The sequence below is a fragment of the Rhinolophus ferrumequinum genome, chromosome 2 (assembly GCF_004115265.2).
Source record: "Rhinolophus ferrumequinum isolate MPI-CBG mRhiFer1 chromosome 2, mRhiFer1_v1.p, whole genome shotgun sequence".
Taxonomy (NCBI): domain Eukaryota; kingdom Metazoa; phylum Chordata; class Mammalia; order Chiroptera; family Rhinolophidae; genus Rhinolophus; species Rhinolophus ferrumequinum.
In genome coordinates this window covers 94,114,896-94,138,720 of record NC_046285.1, presented here as the reverse complement: position 1 = coordinate 94,138,720, position 23,825 = coordinate 94,114,896, and the positions used below count along the sequence as shown (strand labels likewise).

General features: G+C 40.8%; 1 protein-coding gene across 1 annotated transcript; it reads left to right on the top strand.

Moving 5' to 3' along the window:
- The first annotated feature begins 6,314 nt into the window (after positions 1–6,314).
- On the top strand, positions 6,315–15,580 carry ADAMTS1 (ADAM metallopeptidase with thrombospondin type 1 motif 1). Its single transcript, XM_033124749.1, is given in 28 exon segments — positions 6,315–6,350; positions 6,470–7,027; positions 7,214–7,307; positions 7,310–7,333; positions 7,336–7,392; positions 7,395–7,476; positions 7,478–7,575; positions 7,578–7,671; positions 7,673–7,748; positions 7,750–7,806; positions 7,808–7,865; positions 9,455–9,636; positions 9,638–9,713; positions 9,716–9,739; positions 9,742–9,799; positions 10,140–10,219; positions 10,222–10,269; positions 10,645–10,812; positions 11,250–11,410; positions 11,412–11,537; positions 11,759–11,855; positions 11,858–11,941; positions 12,032–12,207; positions 13,239–13,253; positions 13,255–13,330; positions 13,333–13,414; positions 13,576–13,634; positions 13,637–15,580. Coding segments are annotated over 28 exon segments (3,384 nt in total). The 3' UTR covers positions 14,275–15,580.
- The last annotated feature ends 8,245 nt before the right edge of the window (positions 15,581–23,825 follow it).

Sequence of the window (23,825 nt, the reverse complement as noted above, 5' to 3'; positions counted from 1 at the left end):
GTAAATCTCTTAGTTCAAAGATGAACAGAAAGAGTTAGGCTAAACAATGTGGAAAGGAATGGGGCCACTTATGAGTGTGTCCGTTAATATTAAGTGGAATGGGGTGAGAGAGGCTATAAAAGAAAGTCTAGGGGAAAGGAGGCAGGAAGAAATAGTGTCAAAATGTTAGATGGTGGGGAAAGTGGAAGAGCAAAGAAACGAGAAAAACTGGTAATTGAGATACTTCAAGCTACTGTTAGAAACAAATAAAACTCATAGACACTAGAGGGTAAGGGGGGGGGAGGTGGTAGAAGAGGGAAAATGAGGTCAACTATACGGTGATGGAAGGAGAACTGACTCTGGGTGGTGAACACACAGTGCAATATATAGAAGATGTATTATAGAAATATGCACTTGAAACCTATGAGGTCTGACAATTAAGTTTGCAAACTTTTTGCAACGATGTTGCTAACCTTTTTTGCACCTTTTTTTATCATTATGAATTTGTACCAACTAGACAAACAGCTAACCAAGTTTACTATTTGGAAGTGCTGAAAAGGCTATGTGAAAAAGATGACCTGAAGTTTCGCCAACAATTCATGGCTCTTGCATCATAACAATGCACCAGCTCACACGGCACTGTCTGTGAGGCAGTTTTAGCCAGTAAACAAGTAAGTGTATTGGAACACGCTCCCTACTCACCTGATCTGGCCCCCAGTGACTTCTTTCTTTACTCAAGATAAAGGAAATAGTGAAAGGAAGACATTTGGATGACATTCAGATCATCAAGTGTAATTACAGCTCTGATGGCCATTCCAGAAAAAGAGTTCCAAAATTGCTTTGAAGGGTGGACTAGGCGCTAGCGTTGGTGCATAGCTTCCCAAGGGAAGTGCTTCGAAGGTGACCATAGTCATATTCAGCAATGAGGTATGTAGCACTTTTTGTAGGATCAGTTGCGAACTTAATTGTCTGACCTCATATAATTTCACTAACCAATGTTATTCCAATAAATTTAATAAAAATTTCTTTTTTTAAAGCTGTTATTAGGAAGCGCAGCGTAGGACTTGGAAGACAGTCAAATACCAGTGATTCTGAGCTACTCATTCTAATATCCCTAGTGGATTGCCAATGAACCGCAAAACTTCAGAATTCAATCATTGGTTATCAATAAGATACAAAGGAACGTTGTAAAGTCATAAATAACTTCTTGTAGGAAGGAAACTTAGAAATCATTAAATATTGTTCTTTATCATTGGCAATGAATAATCACTTCCAAAATATCTAGACAATCGACTTCCAGTCTCTGCTCAAACAACTGTACTGTGGGGTGGGAGGAAACTTAATCAGGTGATGATAAATGACAAGCTGGGTGGGAGGAAAATTAGTTAAAATTTCTTATTCTGCAGTCTCATGCACCTCCTGCTGACTAAAACTGTCTGCTTCCGATTCCAGAACTTATTAAGCTAGAAATACGGTGTTAATATTGATTCGTTTTCAGTAATAAATCTTCCCTGAAATATGATTTTAAATTCACTTGACATTTGGAAGTCATGTTGTATTTGGGGTAGTCAAACATTTGCATGAAATATTGGCTCTTATGAGCAATTTTAAATTTTATCATTGTCACCACCTGGTGGTAGAACATTTTCTCACTTGTTTTTTTTTGTTTTTTTTTTTGCACTTTATGTTCTTTTTTCTGTTTGTTGCTATAGGAAATCTCTACACCAAGAAAACGAGTTAACTTCAGCATGATAGTCAAGCATTGATGTACACTAAGAATATTGTAGGTACTTAATAAAGATATTTTCAAAGAATGTGGTTGTGATTTGATTTAGTGGATGGCAATGTCTATGACCTTTTCATTTGAATTGCATAAAGCTCTCAAATGTGATGAATAAAAGTGATCCACAGTATTATCTTATCAGCAGTATTTTTCGTTTTAAAAGTTTAATTGATTTTTGGTTTAAGCTAATAGAGCTACATGATTCAAAAGTAGTTGGCTAAGGCATTATTTTAAGAATGTAAATACATTTAAAACCACAATATTTAAAAGATATTTTCTATGACACAAAAAGTAAGAAAAAATTAATAAAATTGTATTAAATATGATTGAAAAGGTATACCTTTTGCAAATTCCTGATTTGTACCATTAAGAAAAGCTGAGCTGTGCATCATTTGTGGTATACAGTCGCCACCTTGTGGCCTGAAAAGATGTACTAAAGGCTGTGAAACTTTTTAAGGTGGAATTTTCATTGCCAGAAAATTGCTGTTTAGAATTTAAATAAAATTTAATCATTGGAAACAACAGCAATAACAAATCTGACAACATATTAACCGATCAAACAATTAAGATAGTTAAAATGCCGAAAAGCATTTGATTAAAAATAATGGATCATTGTCATTTCTAAGCCCCCAATTTGGCAAAATTTTAGGCAAGACGTTTACCCCCTTTGAGGCACAATTCAACAGCTGCCAACGAGGGAAGCGGATTGCACAGATTATACTTTTTCTCAGTTCTTGCAAATGTGTGACTTTGAGGTTGTAGCAATTTGAAATTCAAATGCAATTTACATTAATTTGTCTGTTTTCAATATTTGTTTATGTTTCTGGGTATATAACCTGCTTAAAGTAGATGTTTGTATCACTCATTTATGATCAAATGAAATACCAACTTTTTTTACATTGTTTTGGCCATATTTTCCCAAAAGGAGTACTTATGCTGAACAGCTTCCCCATTTCTAATTCATAAATCCTATGGTACAAAAATATGAATCAATAGCATTACATGTTTATGAAATATGTATATTAATCATTTCTATAGACAATGTTTACACTAAAACAATGCTAATAGCTCATGTATATTACCAGATTCCGTCATTTCATAGCTACTTGTTGAATACTTATTCAACAATTAATTTGGTATAGACTTCTTGAGAATTTATACAAACAGTATACTATGTCTGTAATATAAACAAGTGAAACACATACAAACACATAAGGTATAAATAAAATTTAACACTGGTTGTTTCTTTTACTTTAAAATACATGAAACCTTTCATTTCTCTCCTACCGTGTTTCCCCAAAAATAAGACCTAGCTGGACCATCAGCTCTAAAGCGTCTTTTGGAGGCAAAAATTAATATTAGATCTGGTCTTATTTACTATAAGAATGGGTATAATATAATATAATATAATATAATACTGAGTCTTACCTTAATTTTTGCTCCAAAGGACACATTAGAGCTGATGGTCCGGCTAGGTCTTATTTTTAGTGAAACAGGGGTAATAGAGGATAAGAATCCTTTTAAAAGGTCAAACTGTTCATGATAAGAATATTTTTACATCAATTATTTTAACTTTTGTTAGGTCATCTCTAAAAATAAAAATTTGTTAAGGTCTATAAATTAGAACATATCAAGATTTATGATTATATAAGCACATATGTATTCGATAAAAAGAAAACTAGAAATATGCTAGGGCTTAGGACAGCATGTGATCGTTTGGGTACGTGTTCAAATCAAGGAGCAAACATTTTATAAGAGGGGGGAGTGTGAAACTTACTAACAAGACCCAAGACCACATGTAATTTTTACTAGTCCCATGTACAAATTTTACTTCTTTTGGGTTTGTTTCCACAGTAAAATACTTTCTGATTCACAATTTGTTAATAAATATACACATGTTATATGCGTATACTTGTGTAATACCACAAACACTCAAGAGTGGCTGGTCTTAAAAGAGAAAAGTAAGTAGATTAAATGTTCTTCTGAGCATGGATGCAGTTTTTCAAGCTTAGTAATTGGCAATTACTGAGTCCATGCCTCTGTTGAAGCGATTAAAAAAGAATCATTTCCCAGAACTACAGGTGCAGGACAGATTGGAGTCATTATGCAAAAGAACAGAAATCTGGAGAGAAACCCAGTGAATAAAAAAGTCATGTTCCTGGCCATCAGTTTGCCTTAGCTCTCTGGTTTTTTGTTTGTTTTGTTGTTTGTTTTTTTCAGCTCTATTTGGATACACAATATGAAATATACAAAAATTATAATGGATCTGAAATAAACCATTCAAGTTTAGAATCTATGCCTGAATTGAACTTCTAATAAGAATGCACTGGGGACAGAAATGACTAAATGCCAAACTTGCATTCATATATTTTAAAAGCTAACATTGATGTAGGGGAGGTGACAGTTTAGAGTATATTACATGAGTTTTTAGAAAATTACAACATTCTCTTCTGGTCTTCTGAATTTCCCATTGTGTCCCAATTCAAGGGACTCACATTTACCCTAACTGGTCTGTTAAGCCTCTGGGCCGCTGGGGCCACCTCAAGTATCCAGTATCTGAAATAACATCTCAAAGCCACTCTGAGACCCATCTGCTGGTCATCTTAAATTGTTGTCAGAGCCCTCTTCCACGAAAGAGGTTGAAAATGTAATGATGGCTTTGCGGTCATGTTTTCAAAGTTCTGCAGCCAGTATTTTGTAAGAGTAAAATGCTTTTCCTCAAACGTTCTCTCAAGTATCTAACCTTTCTTCTGGCTAGAAAGAACAAAGGAAATGAAATTAAAATGTAATGTTCAAAAACTTCTGTAACAGAAGAGGAAAATGTGAAAAATGTCTGGAACCAAACTGAGAAGTAGGGATGTTTGAATGTTTGGGAACTGACACCTGTGAACCAGAGAGGCGCAAATTTCTTGGTTCAAAGATGAACACAAGGAGTTAGGCTAGACAATGTGGAAATGAATGGGGGCTCGCATGAGCGTGTCCGTCAGCATCAAATGTGAAGGAGAAATGGAATGGCGTGAGAGAGGCTGTGAAAGAGAGAGCGTGAAAGGAGGAAGGCAGAAATAGTGTCAAAAGTTTAGATGGTGGGAATGTAGAAGAGCAAAGAAAGGAGAAAAACTGGTAATTGAGATACCTTGAGCTGCTGTTAAAATATATGTAATTTCTGGGTTGATCATTCAGCATTTAACTATGAAAATGACCTTAGAAAAATAAAATTATGTTTAAGAAGACATCCATTCCTAAATGTGTGGGGACCATGGGGTTGTTAGTAAGCCCTTTCAAAAGTGAAGAGTTTTGTTTCTCTGTGCCGTTCTTTCTCATCTGATCTTTCCTAGAGTGGAAAGCGGGGTCTCCGGGGTTTTATTTTTTAAGTAGGCAGTCTAGAACACTGAGAAAAATTGGAATTGGGAAGTATTGGAGGACTGAAAGGGACGCTTCTGGCTGGGACAGAATGAAGATGGGAAGATCTGCGGAGGAATGAGAATGGGCCGCGATAAAACGTGGTGAAAACTGAGGGGTGGGGGTGGTGAGACTGGAGACCCAGTTAAGGCCAGGAAGTGGAGCGCGCAAGTGTGAAGGACTCGGGTCCGCTCCGGGATTCGGCGGTCGTTCTCACCATTGTCCCCGTGGTTTTCCGCCAGTGGAAGCATTGTGAAACATTTCCTTCCTCTGTGTCATTGAGCCCTCCCTCTTTTTCGATGGAAGAGCTACTCAGCTTTTTCTTAGGGACCTAGACCTAAAGGTGGAGAGGCTCAGCTTTTCTTGCTCTTGTAACACGGATGCAGCCTTTTCCCTTCCTGATGGGAAGAGGAGGGAGGGGTCTGGGAAGGAAGCCGATTTTCTAATTTCCCCACTGCACACTTTTCCAGCCCCAGCGATCCCGCTAGCCCCTAGGTGGAAAAGCCGGGTTCCTTGACGTTTCTGCCAGCCTGGCCTACGTCCTGCAGCTCCTACGAGATTGAAGAAGGGAGGCTGGGCGGGAGTGGATTATTTCTCCAATGAAGAGAAAGCGCAATTCCCTCCCTAGGCTCTAGGGAACTGAACCGCGTTCCAGATCACCTATTCCGGAAGTGTGAACCCGGGCCCCCACAGAAAAGACTCTAAGGGGGTGGGGAGGGATGATGGTGGAAGGGGTGGGGTGAAGGTCAATGAATACGTATTTCAAAACCCAGAACCTGGGAAGTGTCTCCTAGCTCTCTCCCCCCGAAAAGCTTTCTAGGGGAGGCGCTGGGCCAACCAAGTTTTCCGCGAGAAAAGTTGGGGCTGAAGAGAGAGCACGCGTGGCAGGCTTGGGAGATGGAAAAATGGGATAGGATATTTTTCTAGAAAGGGCACTCTGCCTCATATCCCAGATTGGGGAATAGGGGACTGAGAACGGGGGGGGGGAGAGAGAGAGAGAGAGAGAGAGAGAGAGAGAGAGACGAGAGAGAAGAGAGAGAGAGAGAGAGAGAGAGAGACCTTGCCGGGACAAGCTCCAGGACAGGGAAATCTTGGAGAAGGACTTAGCTTTCCACCCCGACCTTCCTTCTGGAACTGCAGCCTAACACGCGAAATGCGTTCCCGCACAGGAGGGCCTGCGGAAGGGAGGGTGGTCCTGGAAACCAGCATGGGGGGAAAGCTCGGTAGAAGTGAGTACCTTCTGCCCGCAGCAGGCCCAGACATACAAAGTGCTGGTCACAGCGCCCCTCCTGCGTCTTCCGCCCCCAGATTGACGAGCCCTGGCGCGGAGCCAGCGCGGAGGTTGTCCCCTCCCCCGCCCCAGGCCCGCGGGGCTGCGCGCAGTCTAGCATCGACTTTAGGGGGCGGTGTCTTCGGGATGGAAGGACTGCCAAGAGGGAGGAGGAAGGGGAGAGGAGGTGGAGACTCCTTTCATCACCGGCTATAAAGGAACGGCCCGGGGTGCCCGGTTCTTGCACTCGCTGGAAAGACGCTCAGAGCCAGGGGCCACTCCAAAGCCAAGTCGCGCTGAAGGGCCGAGAGGACAGAGCCCTGCGCAGAGGCAGCAGCTCCGTGGGCGAGGCGGAGGCCGAAGAGGGGCTCCAGGCACCGATCCTCGCGTGGCCCGGTGCCCCCAGCCCCGGAGGCGTCCCAAGGCGCTTCTTGTCCCCGCAGGAGCCATCCTGCCAGCGCTTGCTGAGCGGTTGCCTCCAACTCTGCGCTAGAAGAAAAACTTCCCGCTCGCAGGCAGAACTGCAGCGCCTCCTCCCAAGTGACTCCGGGAGCCCTGTCTGCGGTCGGCTCTGCGCGTACTTTCAAAGAATAATAGTAATTGTTAACTTTAACCATCCAGAGAGAGGCTAGGGAGGCTCTGCACTCCCAACCCAAACAATAACCTCCTCGCTCCGTGCACTGCGGCGCGTGGTTGCCTCCCGGAGCTCGGGTGCAGCTAGCGGTCCCCACAGGGTTCCAGAGGCCTGCGGCGGGCGGCGAACATGGGGAACGCGGAGCTAGTGCGGGCAGTCTCGGGGCTCGCAGTCTGCGCCAGTGCTGCTGCTGCTCGCGGCGGCCGCAGCGCTGCTGGCTGTGCCGGGCGCGCACGGGCGCCCGCGGAGGAAGACGAGGAGCTGGTGCTGCGGCAGTGGAGCGCCGCTCGGGACACAGGACCGCGCACCTCCGCCTAGACGCCTTTGGCGGCAGCTGAGCCTGGAGCTGCAGCCGGACCGCGGCTTCCTGGCTCACGGCTTCACGCTCCAGACCGTGGGACGCAAACCCGGGCCGAGGCGCTGCATCTGGACCAGGTTGGCGACTGGCGCACTGCTTCTACTCCGGCACCGTGAACGGCGACCCCAGCTCGGCTGCGGCTCTCAGCCTCTGCGAGGCGTGCGCGGCGCCTTCTACCTGCAGGGAGAGGAGTACTTCATCCAACCCGCGCCTGCCGCCGCCACGGTGCGCTTAGCCCCCGCCGCCGCCGGGGAGGAGCCCACCGACACAGCCCCAGTTCCATCTCCTGCGGCGGAGGCGGCGGGGCGGTGGCGGCGCCAAGTGCGGGGGTTACAGACGACGAAACTCCACTCTCGAGGGGCGCAGGGCCAGAGGGCGAGGACCGCCGGGGCGCAGTGGCGGCCGAGGGACCCGGCGCCTCCGCGCGCGGGGCAGCCAACAGGTATAAGTCCCAGAAGAGTTACTCTCACTTGTCTCTCTCCATTCATCCCCCACTCCCCACTTTATTTGTGCGACGCGACTTAAGGGTAGACTCCAGTTTGCAGACCGGACGGGGACCTGGTGTGGAGGAATGAGGCTTGAGATCCTGCTAGAACACTTAATTCATTTGCCTGAATAAAGAGTGATCAGACAGAACTGACAAATGAATGATTTTCTGCTGACCTAAGGCGAAGCGTTTGGATGAGGAAGGGAGAGTTGGTAGTTCAACTCATTCCACCTAGTCGACTGTGAGCGTGTGCAACTTCTTTCCATCCTGTTAATTTCTTTATATGATTGTGTATGTGATCTTCGGTCGCGTTGCAACTTTGCACGAGTTTTTGTAACCGCTGCCTGGGCGCGCACCCTGTGCGCAGAGGGCGGGGATGGAGGGCTGAGGAGCAATGGTGACTTCGGAATGTGCAGCCTGCGAACCTGCACGGCTGCGCTAAGACCTCTGTTCGGCTGACCTCTGTCCCCTTCTCGCTTTAAGAGGCTAACTCCGACCGGCTGGCAGTGGCGGGGCCCTTCTGCAGAACCTGCTTGGGAGGTCTTTGCCCAGCTTGCTCCGCCTCTCCGCGCCTCCCACCCGACCTCCAGTTTTGCGCTCCCTCTCGCGGCCATAACTCTGCTCTCAAGCACTGTTAAATGTTAGTCACTGCTGATTCTTCCTGCTACACCTTCTCCTGTCTCTTTCCGTTGTGTGCCGTGCTTACTGCCCAAGTTCTTGCATTCTGTTACTTTGGTGCCTTTTTTCTTCTTTAATTTGCTCACGTGTCTTGTTTTAGAGTTCTCCACTTTCCTTGTACATCTGCTTCTTGAAGCAGTTGTGTGGTTACAGCCCAGTTGAGATCCCTGGGGCTGGGGCTGGGTCTCAGGAGTCCAGGGCTCTTTTCTAAATAATCAACCATGGCCCAAGGCAGGAACTTATTTCCCTGGGGCAGCGGGAGTGGAGGCAATAGGCTGCTGGCAGAGTGGGTGGTCTTTGTGCCTGGATTTGGCAGGAGGAGTGCACCCAGGGACCCTTGGAATGAGAGAGCAGAGCAGTGCAGGCTTAGATTCTTTGAGGCCCGGCCCCTTGGCAGAGGCCCGAGCCCTGCCCTGGGCCTTCCACGTGAGCCCCATGATCTCATTCAGGATTTGGTCCTGGCCTGTGAAAGAGTGACTCAGGGCTGTCTGCCTGCTGTCCTTGCTCCAAGTTTTACTACAGCTGGGTAGGATGATGTGCATACTGCCTTGTTCTGACTGTAGGATTTCAAAGAAGACAAAAGAAATCCTGCCCTCAAAAATTACGTGTGTGTGTGTGTGTGTGTATTTTTTTAAAGCCTGACCCCCTCAGAGGAGCACATGGCCTTTTTATTTAAAGTAAAGGAGAAAACATTAAAAATAGCATTTTCAGTGAAAAGACATGCAAATATTTTTGTTATTGTTGTTCCAGGTGTATTTTTGTTTTATTTGCTTTGACTGGTTGGGCTTTCCTTATATACTCTGGGAAGGTAATTATTCTTGGCTAGGACTGCACCTGAGCAAACTATCTTTCTTGTTTCTTTACAGGAAGTGGAAGCATAAGAAAGAAGCGATTTGTGTCCAGCCCCCGTTATGTGGAAACCATGCTTGTGGCCGACCAGTCGATGGCAGAGTTCCACGGTAGTGGCCTAAAGCACTACCTTCTCACCTTGTTCTCGGTGGCAGCCAGGTTGTACAAACACCCCAGCATTCGGAATTCGGTTAGCCTGGGTGGTAGTGAAGATTCTAGTCATCTATGAGGAACAGAAGGGGCCAGAAGTGACTTCCAATGCTGCCCTCACTCTGCGGACTTCTGCAACTGGCAAAAGCAGCACAACCACCCAGTGACCGAGATGCCGAGCACTATGACACAGCGATTCTTTCACCAGACAGGTGAGAGGAAGACAGTACCAATTAGGATAGAGTCCTCTTGGGAGTCAGCCTTGTAACAATGCCTATTCGGCGTTTCACCAATTTTGGCACTTATGTTTTTTTACTTGGCTAACATGGTAAATCTCCTTATTTCTTCTTAATATCTCAAGTTTCACAGTCCTGTTTAAATAGCATTAGGAAAAATCTTGATTAACGTCACACAGCATACTCCTAAAAGGACAGCTCAACAACAATGAATATAGATGCTCCAAAACATATGTGACGATACACCCTTGCCCAAAAAGATCCCAGAGTTCATGTTATGCTCCTATGACTAAGGATATACCTTTGCTCCTTATAGGACCTGTGTGGACCCAGACATGTGATACCTTGGGATGGCTGATGTGGAACTATAGTGTGACCCCAGCAGAAGCTGCTCCGTCTAGAAGATGATGGTTTACAAGCTGCCTTCACCACAGCCCATGAATTAGGTAAGTCTGTTTCAGAGTAAGGGTTAAGCCCGATTTATGAATTTGAACTGATAAACAATATATTAATTTGACAGGGAGAGTCTGCAGATTATATTGCTATTTTAGGTGCCAGGGCTCTTAGAAACTGCAGACAATATTTTTGAACTGTTCTAAACATGATCATCTTTCTTAGAACACAAAGGAAGATAGTTGGAGCTATGGAGATTTGCAAATTTGCATGTTTGTTTACGCCCTGCGAAAAGTAGACAGGCTCCAAAATACATTTTTTCTGTAGAACTATCACTTTGAGTCAGATGAATCCCTGTTGGGAGAAGAAAAAAAAAAAATGCTTGCAAATGACCTATATTTAATGTGGGTTTTGGATTTGCTTCTTAGGCCACGTGTTTAACATGCCACACGATGATGCGAAGCAGTGTGCCAACATCAATGGTGTCAGCCGGGATTCTCATATGATGGCGTCAATGCTTTCCAACTTGGACCACAGCCAGCCCTGGTCTCCCTGCAGTGCCTACATGATTACCTCATTTCTGGATAATGGTCATGGTAAGACGCCACAGCTCCTCTTGCCAGATGGCATCCACCTTCCATATGTACAGCTCTAATTAAAACCAGCTCTTTGTTTCTTTTTCTGTTCTTTTTATTTTCCCTCCTTCAAATTATGTTTACTGCCAAGAGCATACATTTTTGGATCTCAGTTCCAGTCAAAGATAGTGCTTCTGGCCAAGTAGCTCCAACGTACATTAATTTCAATTTTTAGCAGCACAGTAATTTCCTGCCATTGTTAATGCAGAAATGCCCCCCTGAGGATACTATCTTAACTTAAATCTCTCTGGCATCATCCCCCAAAGCTCCACAGCTTTCAAATTGCTTTGCTATATATTATCTCTTAGGATAAATGTTTTCTGAACGGCTCTCCCCGCCCTGTGTGCTTTCATAAACAATCAATATGTATCATTATTGGTTGGCATTTTTCTTTGCAGGGGAATGTTTGATGGACAAGCCTCAGAGCCCCATGCAGCTCCCCTCCGATCTTCCTGGGACCTTGTATGATGCCAACAGGCAGTGCCAATTTACATTTGGAGAGGAGTCCAAACACTGCCCGGATGCGGCCAGCACGTGCACGACTCTCTGGTGCACAGGCCACTTCGGGCGGGTTGCTGGTGTGCCAAACCAAACACTTCCCTTGGGCAGACGGCACCAGCTGTGGAGAAGGGAAATGGTGTGTCAACGGCAAGTGTGTGAACAAGACCGACAAGAAGCATTTTGATGTGAGTTTTCTACTGTAACACATGCCAAGAATTCAGAATTGAACAGCATGGTGCTAACACATCTGGCACCCCCCGTTCAACACCCCTATCGATCCTCTGGCTGGCAGGGCCCAAGATGGATTATTTTTATAGTTGGTTCTCTGTCTCACAGTTTTCGCTTTTATTCCCTAAAACAGTCTCTACAGAGAATTCTAATGCTGATGATCTGTGTCCCCATTCAGACTCCTGTTCATGGAAGCTGGGGCCATGGGGACCCTGGGAACTGTTCGAGAACGTGTGGTGGAGGAGTTCAGTATACCATGAGGGAATGTGACAACCCAGTCCCAAGAACGGCGGGAAGTACTGTGAAGGCAAGCGCGTGCGCTACAGGTCATGTAACATCGAGGACTGTCCAGATAATAATGGTGAGTAGAAATGGGGTGAAAAAGATGTGCCCACAAAGAGGTGGTTGAGGGATGGAAATGGATAACGTCATCATATCATTCTCTTTCCAGGAAAAACCTTTAGAGAGGAACAATGTGAGGCACACAATGAGTTCTCTAAAGCTTCCTTTGGAAGCGGCCCAGCGATGGAGTGGACACCCAAGTATGCTGGAGTCTCACCAAAGGACAGGTGCAAGCTCATCTGTCAAGCCAAAAGCATTGGCTACTTCTTCGTTTTGCAGCCCAAGGTAGTTACTTTTCCGCTTACTTTCTGCCTAAAAACCAAGGCCTTGGCTTGCTACCTTTTCACGCAACCTATCATGCACTTTAATTTGTATATGAACATGTTCAATTTCAAAGTAGAGTTCCTTTCTTCTAGATTCCTTGGCAATGGTCTGCTTTGAGGGTTTTTGTTTTTTTGTTTTTTTGTTTTTCTTTCAGTTATAAATGAAGTTGAACCCAGCACTTAGGATTCTTGCAATTGCTTATTATTACTCTTATAAACACAGAAGAACCCTTTACTACTGGTTAGATCAATTATATATCAACATAGCAACCAACCAGTGGTTTTGGAAAATAGCCTAGACCTGGTCCAAAGTACTTGTTACTGGGTGACTAGCAGTAGCATGTGCAAACAGACTTATTAAAATGGAAGTTTGAGCATTGGTACCTCTTGCACTGAAAGATATATATTGAACTAGTAGAAGCATCATATTGCTGTTTTGTTGAAGGAATACACCTGGGTCCTGAGGCAGAAAATGAAATTGAATTTGGTTTATAGCCATTGTCACAATAGGCTATAAAACTATTCCCCAGTTGGCAGATTCAACTTTTAGCAAGTGATTTATTTAGCACCTACTATTGCTAGGTATTATCTGGGCACTGAGGATACAGCAGTAAAAAAAAAAAAAAAAAAAAAAAAAAAATTTGGCAACAAGCTCTGCTTTCATTGACCTTAGCCCGAAGTGAGGTAGGTCAATAAAAAATAATCAGAAAATTTGTAATTTTCTCAGATGTCTATATGTACTATGGGAAAAAAAAGACAAAGAGAAGGGGAGTGTGTGACTTGTAAAGAGTACTATTTTATTACGATGGTCAGGAAAGCAGAGATGTAATGGTAATGAGGGAAACTTATTTTATAGCCTCAACCCTTCCTTCGTTATGTGTGACACCAGATACTTATATTAAGTTGGTGCAAAGGTTATTGCGGTTTTTGCAATTGTTTCTAACCTTTTAAACCGCAATGACTTTTGCACCAACCTAATACTTCCTTTTTCAGGTGGTAGATGGTACCCCCATGTAGCCCAGATTCCACCTCCGTCTGCGTGCAAGGACAGTGTGTAAAAGCTGGTTGTGATCGCATCATAGACTCCAAAAGAAGTTTGATAAATGTGGAATTTGTGGAGGAAATGGATCTACATGCAAGAAAGTATCAGGATCGGTTACTAGTGCAAAGTAAGTTTTCAAATGCGTACTCCCAAAGATCGTATCATTTAGATGTAACTTTGTACAGGTCTGATAAAAGTCACATTCTAAATAATTATCGTGGTTTCAAGCTAAGGAATGTAGTTAGCCAGTGAATGAGCCATTTTTATATCTATTTTTCTTGCCTGCAGACCTGGATATCATGATATCGTCACAATTCCCACTGGAGCTACAAACATTGAAGTGAAACACCGAATCAGAGGGGATCCAGAAATACTGGAAGCTTCCTTGCCATCAAAGCCGCCGATGGCACATACATCCTGAATGGCGACTTCACTTTGTCCACTTTAGAGCAAGACATCACATACAAAGGGAGTGTCTTGAGGTACAGTGGCTCCTCTGCCACCTTGGAAAGAATCCGCAGCTTCAGCCCTCTCAAAGAGCCCTTAACCTTCCAGGTCCTTACAGTGGGCAATGTCATTCGGCCTAAAATTAAATACACCTACTTCGTGAAGAAGAAGAAGGAATCTTTCAATGCCATCCCTACTTTTTCAGAATGGGTCATTGAAGAGTGGGGGGAATGTTCCAAGTCGTGTGGACTGGGTTGGCAGAGGAGATTGGTAGAGTGCCGAGACCTCAATGGGCAGCCTGCCTCAGAGTGCGCAAAGGAAGTGAAGCCAGCCAGCAGCCGACCCTGCGCAGACCTGCCCTGCCCCCACTGGCAGCTGGGGGATTGGTCGCCATGTTCCAAGACTTGCGGGAAGGGTTACAAAAAGAGAACCTTGCAGTGTCTGTCGCATGACGGGGGGGTGTTGGCTCCTGAGAGCTGCGATCCGTTAAAGAAACCTAAACATTACATAGACTTTTGCACGATGGAAGAATGCAGTTAAGCAGGGTCAGTGTTGAAGGCAAGATGAGGGGAAGAAGGGCTGAGGCACTGAAATCCAGAAGGCTGGAGGGATCCAGTGTAACTTGTTGGTGAACGACAAGGTATATCGATGAGTTCCGAGTGTAGTGGTAGGTAGAAGAGAAGTTAGATCATCAGAATATCCTGCCAGTTACAAATTTGATAGGGTAGTTCAAATGATTACTAATCTCTGAGGAAAGATATAGCATGATAAAGCCCCAGGGCAATTAGTATTCCTATTATTATTTGTTACATCTTGACATGCTTTTAAAATACATTATGACATGTTTTTTTTTTTTTTAAAAAAAGTAGGAACAATTGTCAAATAAGTTTAAGACATATTAGAATCCCTATTTCCTGGTACTGATTAAATACTTTGTATCGTGGGGGTTTGGGAAATGCAAAGCAGGAGAAAGATGAGATGTTAGTTTAAGGAATGGCTTACTTTACCTCACTAAACAATGGAGGAAGAAAGGAGTACAATTACGAGCTTTGGCCAGCGCTCTTTATGGCTGCTGTGGTTTCACAGAAGATTTTATGCCATCCTTTCTTCTGAGGGTTAAGAGTTCAAGAATTCTTTTGAGGAATGTTTAGCAACATCAAATGACTCCATCTTTACCTTTCTGTGCTAGTCTTATGTTCTTATGTGAATTCATGTTGACAAAGAAAAAATCCCATGTATTTGTAAAACTGCATTAAGTCTACAAGGGGGAAAAAGAAAAAGCAGCCATATATCTGGTGCTGGTAAAAACTACGGGAGGTATCACGAGCTCGGTCCCTCCTACCTTTCTTTCCTCCTTGTGTAAGCCTACTTTAGGAATGTGGATATGAAGACAGAGTTCGAATCTCCAGAAAGTCAGCAAGATCACTGAAAAAGGATATAATGCCAGAACAAGAATGGGGTGTGCAGAAGCAGGTCCCCAGTGTTTGAGGACAGTGAGGTCATTTGTCTCGTGGGGAGGCTACTGAGGGGTAGCAGGTCCATCCCCAGCAGCTGGTCCAACAGTCATATCCTGGTGAATGTCTGTTCAGCTCTTCTACTATGAAAGAGAATGAATTTTTCCATATGTATATAGTAAAATATGTTACTATAAATTCTATGTACTTTATAAGTACTGGTTGTGTGTTCCTTCTAAGAAGGACTATAGTATGTAATAAATGCCTATAATAACATATTTATTTTTATACATTTCTTTCTAATGATAAAACTTTTAAGTTATATCGTGATTGTAAAAAGGGCATATAAAAATAGAGTATTTATACAATATATGTTACTAGAAATAATAAAAGAACACTTTTTGAATGTGTGTGTATATTTCTTTAAGTGAGAATTAATTTCTAGGAAAGAAATCTGAGACACAAATGCTGAATTTGAAGGAGGAATATTTCCTTAAATTCTTTGGAAATAAGATTTCATTCTAATGAAATGTATTTCGTGTATCCTGGATTATGCACTGTTGCAAAGGAAGGAATCTGTGGTATCTTTGGTGATACATAGGCTTGTTACTAATGTGTAATAATATATACCAGTGGTTGGCAAACTTTTCTCTAAAGAGCCAGATAGTAAATATTTCAACTTTGTGGCCCATATCATCTCTGTTACAACTACAAAACGGTGCTGTTGTAGCGTGAAAATAATTATCAGCAATATATAAATAAACGGGCATGGTGGTGTTCTAGTGAAACTATCTGCAAAAACCAATACTGGGCCAGATGTGTTCAATAGGTATAGTTTGCTGACCTCTGATGGGTACCGTAAATCAAATGAAAAAAGGTGGGGTTCTGGAAGCATTCTGAATTTGTATTTCTTCCTCAATTATATCACATAACTAAAACTGTGAAAGTATTGAAGCTACTGAGTAGAAACGATGCCTCAGAATTACGTTTAGGATAGACCTGCACGGTGAGCCAAACATTCCAAACGTTGCACTTGCTCTTCAGGGATCCCTGAGGTGTATTGGAGAACCCCTGGAGCACCCAGGCCACTCTGGATAGCCTCTGGTAAATCACTACATTTTAAAGACTAAATGGTACATGGTGATTTTAAAAGTCCAGACTGCTTCCAAAGTAACTACATTCTCTCAGTTTATTTACTAGATTTGAATTATGTGGTTAACCACAGACATTTCCAACTTTACATTTTCATCTTTTTTTTTTTAACCCTCCGAGTAGTTTTCTCAAGTAGTTCCATATAACATGCTAATTTCAAATTCAGATGATAATTTACAATTTGACCTCAGAATTACTCAAAGTGTTATTCCCCTGAGCAATTGAATGTAGGATTCTCAGGAGACAGGTGCATAGTCAGAGAGTGGGGCAGGGAAGGGGAGAGCCCTGTTAGTCTCTGGTTAAGTTTTTTACTATCTACCGGGCCACTGGACCGAAAAGAAAAAGTCTTCTCACACGGTGGGAACTAGTCTTGGTCCCTAACACTCAGTTAAACATTGAACTTGGCCATGCAACTTAGTGGCTTAACCTGCTCTCTGCACCAACAATCTCTACCACAATTACTTATTTGCCTTCATTACTATGGCACACAGTAAGGGACATAGCTCACGCACAAGAAATGTCCATATCCTCAATTACCATACAAGCTATTTGATAAAAATGAGATAAATGGGCCTAAAATGGTAACCCCATAATACAAAAACGTTACTTTCAGAATTTGCCTAATTCACTTATGAGTTTTTTTTTTTTTTTTCTTTTAAAAGTCTTACATTGGTTTGACAAGTAAGCAAGGAAATCGAAGTTCAGGACACAAAGAGATAAAAACAGCCAAAAGATTTCCCACCATTCTGTGTATTCTCAATGCAAACAACGTTCTAAGCTGTCACATCATTGTCTTTTTCAGCCCTCTGCTGGTGAGATTTTCCTTTTATCAGAAAACTGAGCGGTTTAAAAATACTCAATTTTGGCAGCAAAGAGAGTTTAGTTCAAAACACACATCTGGTTCTGTGAACTTGACAGGTTACCTGCTTAAAAGGAGGAAAGATATTTTGCTCACTCATTTACAGGCATAAATGATGAGCTGGCATGATGTTGAGTATTAATTTAAATACATAATTTTCAAAGCACTTAATGGGCATTTTCTCTCTGGTATTTCAATAACCACCATGAAAGCATAATTTTTGGATCAGAGCTTGCATGCAAAATTGGGAAAATCACTCCCCAATTTTAGTCCTTGTTTAACTTGTCTTCTAGAAGATGGTACTGTAGGTCTTTAGGTGACTTAGGAATAAAAGACAACAGCCACAATTTGCTAATCTCATTGGTTTTCCATATGAAAGTGAAATAAAAATTATTAATATGTAGGTTAGGGGTGCTAGATCTATCAAGGAAATTGACCAAAGCTACCCCAGTCTAAAGTGTAGTCGGTTCTGCCATTCACATACTTTTGTGACATGAATGAGCTCACTGTACAGCATTGGCAGAAATAGAATCAGTAAAACTTAGAAGATGCTTTGGTTCATCAAAAAGTTTTCCCCGCTAATGAATGTTTTGTAACTTCTAACAGCAGTGGAACATAAAATATACTGATTCAGGAATATGGCAAGTCACAGAGGAATACAGAAGTATAGAGAATGCCCACTCACCCCAGTTGTTTCCATTTGGCCTCAGTCTTAGAAATCCCTAATACGGTCTTTGTTCAGTTTGCTCTCATTTTCATAGCTCAGAAGCCTGCATTTTCCTTATGTCCTCTTCTATCAATCGCATTGCCTTTATGTAAGGGTAAATTTCTATAATTACTGTGTAATTACTCGTTGGAACTTAGCATTTTTTTTTCTGTTGTTAGCTATGGTAGTTTCTTTTTCTTTAGGATTACTATTGTTTTATACTTTACTACTCTTAAGAGACGGTACCAAGCAATTTACTTGCATGGTGGGAAAGAGGTGGAGCGCAATTTTATGTAGAATAATCCGGGAAGGCATCTTCAGTAAGGAGGCTTGGGGGAGGAAACCAGAGGGATGCCAGGGGACAGCTCTGTAAGGGATGAGATTATAATAAAAAGGTGGCCACCGTAGGCAGGAGTGAACCCGACTCTTTTGACGGGACAGCAAAAGGCCAGTGTGACTGGAGCTATGAAGAGAGGAGGTCAGTGGAGGGCAGAGTGTTTGTTCCACAAGAGTAGGAAATATGTTTGGGTTTTGTTTGGGGTGAGAAGTGGAGCCAAGGAGGAGAGATATGGTGTGACTCAACATTTTAACCTGGCAGGGGATCAGATAGTTGACTATTGCAATAACTGCAATGAATGATAACGATGGCCTGAACTAGAGTGACAGATAGACATGGAGGTCATAAAAAGAGGCCAAACTCTGCAGCTCAAGGCTTTGAGATTTGCAGATGGATACAGATGTGAAAGGGGGGAAAAAATCATGGATGATCCCAAGGGTTTTTTTTTCCTTTTTTGGGGTGGTGGGGGCGGTGTTCTGTGCAACATGGATGTGCACTACATTCTACTTAAAGAGCAATGGGAATGAAAAATACAAAATTTTTATTGTGTACTGAAACCAGTTAAACCTATAGCTAAATATAATAATTGTTAAGAATATGGTTTCAGAATTAACTGGAAATGTAAAAATAGTAGTTAGAAGATATATAGTGGAAAATATTTTAATAATAAATCAAGTCTAAAACCATACGTCGGTCATATTGACAAACTGTAACAAAAGGAAAGAAATTTCTTATATTGAAAGTTATCAAAGGACATCATTTAATTCTTGAATTAGCTAATATAAATGAATGATACCTCTCGGGAAAAAAAAAACCCAAAACTGTCTCTTCATGCAGAGAGGATGTATGCAATATATAACCCATAAAGAAAAGAATGGAAAGCCAAAAAAAAAGTGACAGGTTTCCAACCACATTATCATGATAATACATTGTTTAAACTTTCCTATTAAAAGACACATATCTTCAGGATGTGTTTAAAAATAAATCCAATAACATGATAAATAGAAGGGAACTACCTAAATCAAAATGACATTTCTTCAAAGAAGTCCAAAGATTTATCAGGCAAACAGTAGGAAAAAGTAGGAATAGAATATGATATCAGCCAAAATTATATTTAAGATGGAAAAGCACTAAGCAAAATAAAGAATAACATTTCTTGTGGATTAAAGGTAGAATCTACAATAAAATATGTGTCCCAGATACTGGAACATCTATGTATCATTTTAAATTGTTAACAAATACAAGGATAATCAACAAGTAAGGATTATTCTACTTGTCTTTAAAACTCTAGGTAAGGGCCAACAAAATACATAAGAAAAAATGCAAAACTTTATGAAGACAAAAAGAGGACTTAAATAAAGCAAAAGACATACACATTTATTTCATCCTAAATCATAAACCTTTTATTTTGTCTTAAAATAATGAGTAGATTTAATGAAACTCCAATCACTAGCCATTCATAAATTTTTGGAACTTGAGAACATGATTCTAAAGTTCTTCTGAAGAAATCAATTTTGTGAAGATAAATAAAGAGAAACACAACTGGAAAACAAAATGCAATGTAAGATACTTGTTTGACCTGATTTGAAAATGCAACATAAAAATATAATCAGAAATAAAGTGGTACTTTAGAATTATTGACAAGCAATCTATGGGTGCGAAAGATAGCTCAGAATAAACCTTAGTAACCAAAACCACAAAATATTAGTATATGATGAAGTTTGCAACATAAATCTGTGAGTAAAAAGAGATCATTCCAAACATAACTTTAAATAAAAAAATAGAAGTTTATTTGAAAAAAATTAGAGCCTTCTTCAGACCATGTACTCTTCTACCTCTGGGTCTGTTTGGCTCACTATTATTTTCCAGCTCCTGGAACTGTGCCTGTGAGGTAATATTTTTATTTAATAAATAACCCTCAAATGTCATCAAACTATTCGATCTAGATATTTCTACTCCTAAGAATCTATGCTAAATAATTAATCAACATGGTTCCCAAGATTTATATATGAACATTATATAAATTTGAACGCAACCATCGGAGGAGTGTACTGAAAATTATTTATAACATAACAAAATTTGTATCTCAGATAGCAATAATGATGGCCAATGACACTGGAAGTTCACTATGTGTTTTATATAGATTAACTCCGTTATTATTACAAAAAAACAATGATGTAAATATTAATTATTACTGTCTTATAGATAAGGAAATAGGCAAAGAGAACTTGAGCTTGGTTGAGGTAGGACATTTAGCAAGCGACTAAGCAAGGATTCGAACTCAGGCATCCAGACCTGGGAGCTTGCACTCTCCATTTGAGAGCCTCACCATTCTTAATCATGAAGCTATATTATGCTAACAAGTTGTACACACCTGCACACTCACACAATGCATGTACACAAAATAAGCTAACTGGCTATTTTTTTTTTATTTTCTTCTTTGTACCTTTATGTACTTTCCAAATTTTCTACCAAAACCCAGCAATATCATTTTTATAATCAGAAAAAAGGATAGGAAAACCCTAATTAGAGTAGTTTTCATTGTGTGGATTTTTTCTAACAAGTGATTTATAAACCTTGTAAGCAGTTTCTGTTTTTGTTTAGTTTGCCCCCAATAAGAACTCTGAAGCATTTTTGCAGTACCGTTATCATATGAAAAAGCCAGTTTTGTTGTTATTTGGATGGTGATGATCATTCCAAGCATGTAGACAGAAGTCAAGATGGATAAATTGGACAGTTTACTACTAAGTGACTTTATATCGTAACGTCAGTATGTAAGATTTCCCAAAGAGATGTATACTTTATATAGCTAAAAGTGCAAAAATCACATTTCAGATTCAAATCTGTTTGGGTTTTCTACCATTTTAATATTTTTTCTACCTCTCTGTCCCTATTCATCAATGAAGAGAATAAATAAAAAGTAAATCCCTAAGAATTTAGAGTAACTGGCAATTTAATTTAAAAAAAAATGTATACGTAGCAACCAGAGGTGATCCAGTATAATCAAACTCATAGATTCCTATCTGGCACAAAATCCACATAAGTTGTGTATGTGAGTTTCCTTGTGTTATTAAGACCTATAGTTCCACTAGGGTACAAAAGTAGCAAATGTCATCATTGAGGAAAAAGTGGGTTCAAGCTCCACACTGACATACACAGTTGTCTGAGATTATCTATGGAACAAAAGGATCCACCAAAAGCTAAGAGCAAGAGAATAAACTACAATTTCCCTTGTAGATGTATGTATGAAGAATAAAGCCAATGTATGACGATGATATTCCTCTGTATTACAGAAGTTTTGTGAAAATAACCATGAAAATTGCCTAAACTGTCCTTTTCAGTTATTCTCAGTTTCCTTATGAAAACTGTCAAAGGATGAGAGAAATGATTTCCTTTAGCAGTAGGAGGAAAGAATATCCAATCAACACTAATCTAGTAACATTTTAAGATGGTCCATTAACAATGGTCGATTCATGCCGTGATCTGTATTGCGTTGAGTAACGTATCAGTGGAAAGGGCTTATCAGCTCATCATCAGGGTAGATATTCCTAAATTGTCCTTTGTTTCAAAAACTAAAGCTAGGTACAGGAGTAAAATGATATGTCTGGAACTGTCTTTAAATTTTCAGTCATAAATACAAAAGGTGGAGATAGACGAAACTAGATCAGCAAAATGATGATAATTGTTAAAGCTGAGTGACAGATAGATGATATCTTGGTCTCCACTTTTGTGTAATTAATTTTTTTTCTATACTAAAAAGTGAAAAAGAAAAAACTGAAAAATTAAAGAGAAGTTGTATTTCTTTTGACAAGTTTACAAATCAATGTCAATATTTGAAGTCATTTAAGCTATGACATGTATTAGTGTCCTTTTTTACTCCTCTGCTTGTTTTATGAGGAGAATAAATATATTTAAAGCACACATTTAAAAACACCAAAACACTCTTTAAAATAGCTTGATACAGAGTGCAAGGGGAAATCGTGTGGTGACTGAAAGAAAGAAAGAGAAAGAGAGGAGGAAGGAAGGGGTAAAAATATGCTTTTTACCTGTAGCACTGTAAAATATAAAGCATTTCAATAAGTTCTCTGCTGATTTTATCATTTTTTTCTACAGAGGCCTGATTTAAATGTTATCATAGGCTGTTAAAAAAATTCACTATTTCATATTATAGGCTCCTAGAGCTTACATTTTGCACCAAGAGGGAGAAAATTAAGTAGAGAGAAGGAAAATGGAAAGTCATTTTTTGCTTGCATGTATTCAGAATTCAATCTTAAGAATGAAATTAAAAAAAAAAAAACTATTATGGGTACATGAAATATATACCAAGGGATTTAAAAGATGATAGATAGATAGATAGATAGATACATAGATAGATAGATAGATAGATAGATAGATAGATAGATAGATAGATAGATAGATACATAGATACATAGATACATAGATAGATACATAGATAGATATAGATATACACTATGTATATACTGGGGGTGCCAAAATAATGTATACAAGTGGACACTTTGGTCAATGTTGATCAAGCAGTAGTTTACCCTAATTAGAAGTGTCTGGACACTGATGGTAAACACTTTGAGCACATGTTGTAATTACAGAAGTCAAGCATGACTTGTATTCATCTTTTGTTATCAGTATATATTGAATATTACAATTTTAATACAGTTTTCCTTTCTTCAAATGCGTATACATTTTTTGGCACCCTCTGAATATAAAGAAGCTGAGTGAAGATGCAGAGAAGGGGATTAATATGAAAACACTCAGAGGGACTTTCCGTTCCCAAAGCTGAGGGAGGTAGAACCACTGGTGAAATAGGAACATAGTGGTAAGCCCAGAGAGGCCACATTTCACAACCTTGAAGTGGAAGATGAGGAAGCTCAGCTGAAGATGAGATAAATGGGCCAGAATCAAAGATCTGATTTCTACCTGAAGCTCTTCACCAGATGTATTAGATTACTTGTGTTCAGAGTTTCTCTCCATTTTTCTTCTTTAAAGTGGGCTAAGCATTTACCTGCTCTCTGCAGTATGTTCCATAAAAGCAGAGAAGCGTGCAGGATAAAGAACAGAGGAGCTGATCAACTGCCTGCAGTGAGGGACATTATAATATCGTTCCAGCTTTTCACTTATTTCAAGTTGGTTTACCCAGTTCTGAATGTTCCAGAACCTTTCACCTTTAAAATTTTCACCCAAGTTGTTGAGAGTAGAAGCAACAGCCTTGGCTTTCATTTTGACTCTTCTCAGAGCGAGCCAGAGGTAAGATAAAAATGGGACTTATTCCAAAGGATATTTCAGGGGAAAGGGAAGAAGATCAGGGGCATACACCATCCATCAGCTTGATAAACAAATTCTGGAAAAGTGGAAGTTGGCTGGAGGCCTTTATCTTAAACAATAAAGTTGCAAAATCTCGAATGCTAGATCTCCCAGTCTTTGGACAGGATCCTTTGCTCTTAAAGATCCAAGCATATGTTATCTAGCCAGCAAAGTACAAGATATTCTAGAATGTTCTTTATAATATTAGGATAATTTCTTTTAGGAGTGGGATATTTGTTAAACCCTGTGTTTTTCTAATTGAAA